The sequence below is a fragment of the Papaver somniferum genome, chromosome 2 (genome assembly GCF_003573695.1).
Source record: "Papaver somniferum cultivar HN1 chromosome 2, ASM357369v1, whole genome shotgun sequence".
Taxonomy (NCBI): domain Eukaryota; kingdom Viridiplantae; phylum Streptophyta; class Magnoliopsida; order Ranunculales; family Papaveraceae; genus Papaver; species Papaver somniferum.
Window position 1 is genome coordinate 202,207,072 of NC_039359.1, and position 3,772 is coordinate 202,210,843.

At 36.4% G+C, this 3,772-nt stretch overlaps 1 protein-coding gene across 1 annotated transcript; it reads right to left on the reverse strand.

The window, feature by feature from the left end:
• Positions 1–1,864: 1,864 nt before the first annotated feature.
• On the reverse strand, positions 1,865–3,298 carry LOC113354390 (desiccation-related protein PCC13-62-like). Its single transcript, XM_026597734.1, has 3 exons — positions 2,912–3,298; positions 2,591–2,815; positions 1,865–2,501 (listed from the first exon to the last, which is right to left on the reverse strand). Exons 2-3 carry the CDS (start codon positions 2,774–2,776, stop codon positions 2,121–2,123), a joined length of 567 nt encoding a protein of 188 aa, XP_026453519.1. The 5' UTR covers positions 2,777–2,815; positions 2,912–3,298; the 3' UTR covers positions 1,865–2,120.
• Positions 3,299–3,772: the final 474 nt, after the last annotated feature.

Here is a 3,772-nt window from a genome sequence, read left to right on the forward strand (position 1 = left end):
TTATATACTCTGTTGTATTGCAATTAATTTTATTTTAACTGTTAGAACCATGATTTATACAACTGGGTGCTAAAGGTAGCAAGGGTACCGTTTAGGTGATCCAGCGGTCATGATCATTTTTTTAAATGGTATGGTATCATCCTAAATATATGATATTTGTTTTTGTCAATCGTGATAACCAACTACATCTTTCACGATATAATGTTGCTTGTATTGTAAATATACAAAACTAATATTGTCCACGACTATTCACCAACATCACCATCATAAAACCACCCATTGGCATTATTTTTTCCACCACCATTGATGTTATCGCCTCCACCACCACCACTTCTACCAGCCACTACTTCTTCCACTACTAACCACTAATTTCTATTGATAAAGTAATTATTTTTAAAATTATTTGGTAATGTAAAAATACATATTTATTAGATTAATTAAGAAGATATTTAATGATGAAATTTAATAAATTATTCATTATGAGAGATTAATGAGACACTAATTAATAAAACACTCGTAATGATTAATTTTAATTAGAGCAAACCACAATCATGGATTAAACTTTTTCCAGAATGCATCCTGACCGCTCTTTATCTAGACTAAGTTGTCCAAACTATGTTTTGTATTCTAGAAAATAAAATCCCCATGTAGATAGTATCTGCATTATCTAGATACATTTTTGTATTTCATATGTTTATGTATATATTTAGCAAGGTAGATTTATAAAATAAAAAAGAAAATGGTTTATATACTTGTCTCATGACACAGTAATCCACGCAGTTGCATAGTTGCAAATAGTTAAATAGATAGATAACAACTCTCTCTGTAGAAAAACGAGTCGTAGTGGGTTGTGTGTATATTGGTGGTGGGTAGGTGAACCATGAACACCCAACGATATTTCACCTTTAGAGCGTCCACAATGGGAGAGTAAACCCAAATATTTGGTCTTTTGAACAGACGTAGTGGAACGTACTATCGATCAAATTTTGATCAACGACTAAAACCCAGAGTATATTTGGTCTGGGACCAAGACTAAACCCAGATATAGTCTAGCATTGATATACTTCACGCCCCACCACCAGACGGACATATAGTGCACGTCCCACATCAGGCGTTGGTATAGTCTACGCCCCACACCAGGCGTTGGTATAGTTTACGCTCCACATGGGGCGTACGTAAAGTCTACGCCCCATTTTTTTTTTTAATTATTTTGTATGGGGCGGGCATTATACCCCGCCCCATTCTTTGTTTTCAAAATCATTTTAGTGGGGCGGGCTTTATACCTCCGCCCCACTTCTTTCATTTTTTTTTTTTTTTTTTAGTGCACGTCCCAGTCAGGCGTTGGTATAGTCTACGCCCCACACCAGGCGAACGTATAATGTACGTCTGACCAAATTTAGTCTTTCCACCGTAGCGTCACACACCATATTAAACCCAAAATTTGATCTTTTTTTCCCTCTTTGGTCTTTGGTTATACTCGCACCACTGCAGTTGCTCTTAGAAATTCTAGCATTTTGGGACTCTCCTCGGCGAAGATGAAGGTTCTTTGTTAAGGTACATGCATGTACTTATCATCCTAATTAAAAAGTTATATACAAAGCAAACCACGTAACTCGTTACCAGAGATAGACGAAAATTATTAATAGAAACCCATGTCAAAAGGGTAAAGGAAAATTATTTCACAAAATTGGTTAAAAAGATCAAAATCAACAATTCCTGAGTGAAAAAGACATTTAGATTTTGATACTGTTTAAATGGACAAAAATGTAAAAATAGTAAACAGTTTCATCCTATCCATTTTCAATGGTATCAAGCTTAGTCATTGGATGGCTCTGGAGGCTAGTGTTTCTATCCTGTGTTAGGTTCCTAGCTCAAGTTCTCAACCATTTACCCACTGTGGCTGTGGAACATAACATACTCCACTCATTTAAACAGACAAATGACGAAAAATGATGAAGAGTTGAAGACGACCTTAAAATAATACGAGTACAAAACAGAGGAACCGAAAAACATAAATTATGAGAACGGAAAGGGGTTGCACATGGCTGCAGCTCAATCACTCTCCATTTTATTCCATATAGGCACATAGATATAAAGTTCATCAAGGAATACACCTGTTATTATTCGTAAGAACACAAAAGTTCTCTGGCAATCTTTCCATTTTCTCCTTTCGGGAAGAATCCACCGGGAACATGTTCGCTCCCAGTTCCATATACAATCCTTAAAATTTCACGCGGGGTTCGAGCGTAAGATAAGGAATTATAGTCAGCCGCCAACACATTGCTAGTTGTTCGATTCTCTGCTCCTAAATTTAGAGGCACGCAGATACCTTCATCTTTAATGCCGCACATCCCTAATTTATTCCTCAGCTTTGAGATACGCTCTGTAAATTCAGCGACAGTGTAATCATATGGGTACACTTTATAATGTGCCCTCTCATACAGATACATCCTTATGACAGCGTCCTGCCCTGCTTCTACTCCTAATAAACCTGCTAACAACTGCAACACACCCCAATATGCAGAACTTATTACATAAAAATTATCAATGAACTGGACAACTTATATAATGATATAGCTAGAGATCATACCCTTTTTGTTTTCCATCCCTTCATGAATGGATTCGCACCAACGTAGCCGGTAAGTCCAACGTATGGAATCACGTATGAAGCCATCATGAAATTCAGGCTGTTGGCATATGGATCAAATGGAGGATCCAAAGGATATCCAAATGCATCATTCATTATCGTAGCAAAATTATATGCACTAAGATTCATCAACGGCCTTGGAAATCCACCAACTGTCGTTTTGATAGCCTTGATAATATAAACAATGAACATAATTATGACAACCCTTATATGGATGTTGTTTTACTACAAGGAGAAGAATAGAGGAAAGCTACAAAAGTATACCTTATATGGCCAACTTCTTGATATCAAAACTCCTCGATAATGCGGTTAACAAGTTCATCAAGATTAGCTTTCTGTGCTCCAATTGGCGGTGGTCCACCCATTACTAATTCCGGAGCCAGTTTATAAGACCATAACCCAGTGCTCCATACAAGAAATATTCAGCTTCTAAGTATTCGAGATTCAAAGAAAAGTGCAGCAAATGGACGTCGTAGGGGTAAATTGGAATGGCATCCTTGGGATGAGTTGGTCCACAGATTGGTTCTACTGTTGGAGGAAAACCTACCGAGTTCATGACTGAAAACATGAGCATGAACAAAGCAGAGAGAAAGGAATTAGAAAGTGATGTATTCATATTTTTAAGAAGGAAGTGAGGAGGCTGAGATGATTCTTCTTCCTTGAGTACTCAAATTTATAGTGATTAAAGTTCTTAAAACTTGTATTTGGTTGTTGATCTGTATTAATCTGAAAGCCATTACTGTACAAATCTACATAAGTTGATATGAACCGTTTAAAGATTATTCATCTGTGCAAGCAATCATATAAGATAGTTACTTACAAGAATTGTTCACTTCATTTGACAAACTTTTTATATTCTGATACCAAAGAGAGTAGTCACTTGCCAATTATTTTGGTAACTTGGGTGTCCCGACTTATCGGGTTTGAGTTAGGGGTAAAAATACAGAATTATTGTCACGGGTAAAAGTGAAAAACAAATTTGTAACCCAAATTTTTTTTTTCCTTACGTAACACCAACAAAGGAACCTTTGCAATTTTTGGCTTCAATATGGTCAGTGAAAATTATTCACCTATTCGTACTTCAACCATATAAGTTTACACCAATGCAAATAAGGACACTCCTAT

Coding starts and splice junctions, on each gene's coding strand:
- LOC113354390 (XM_026597734.1), bottom strand. CDS start 2,776: ATGAATCTTAGTGCATATAATTTTGCTACGATAATGAATGATGCATTT. Junction 2,502..2,590: donor AGGGATGGAAAACAAAAAGG/GTATGATCTCTA, acceptor GGTGTGTTGCAG/TTGTTAGCAGGTTTATTAGG.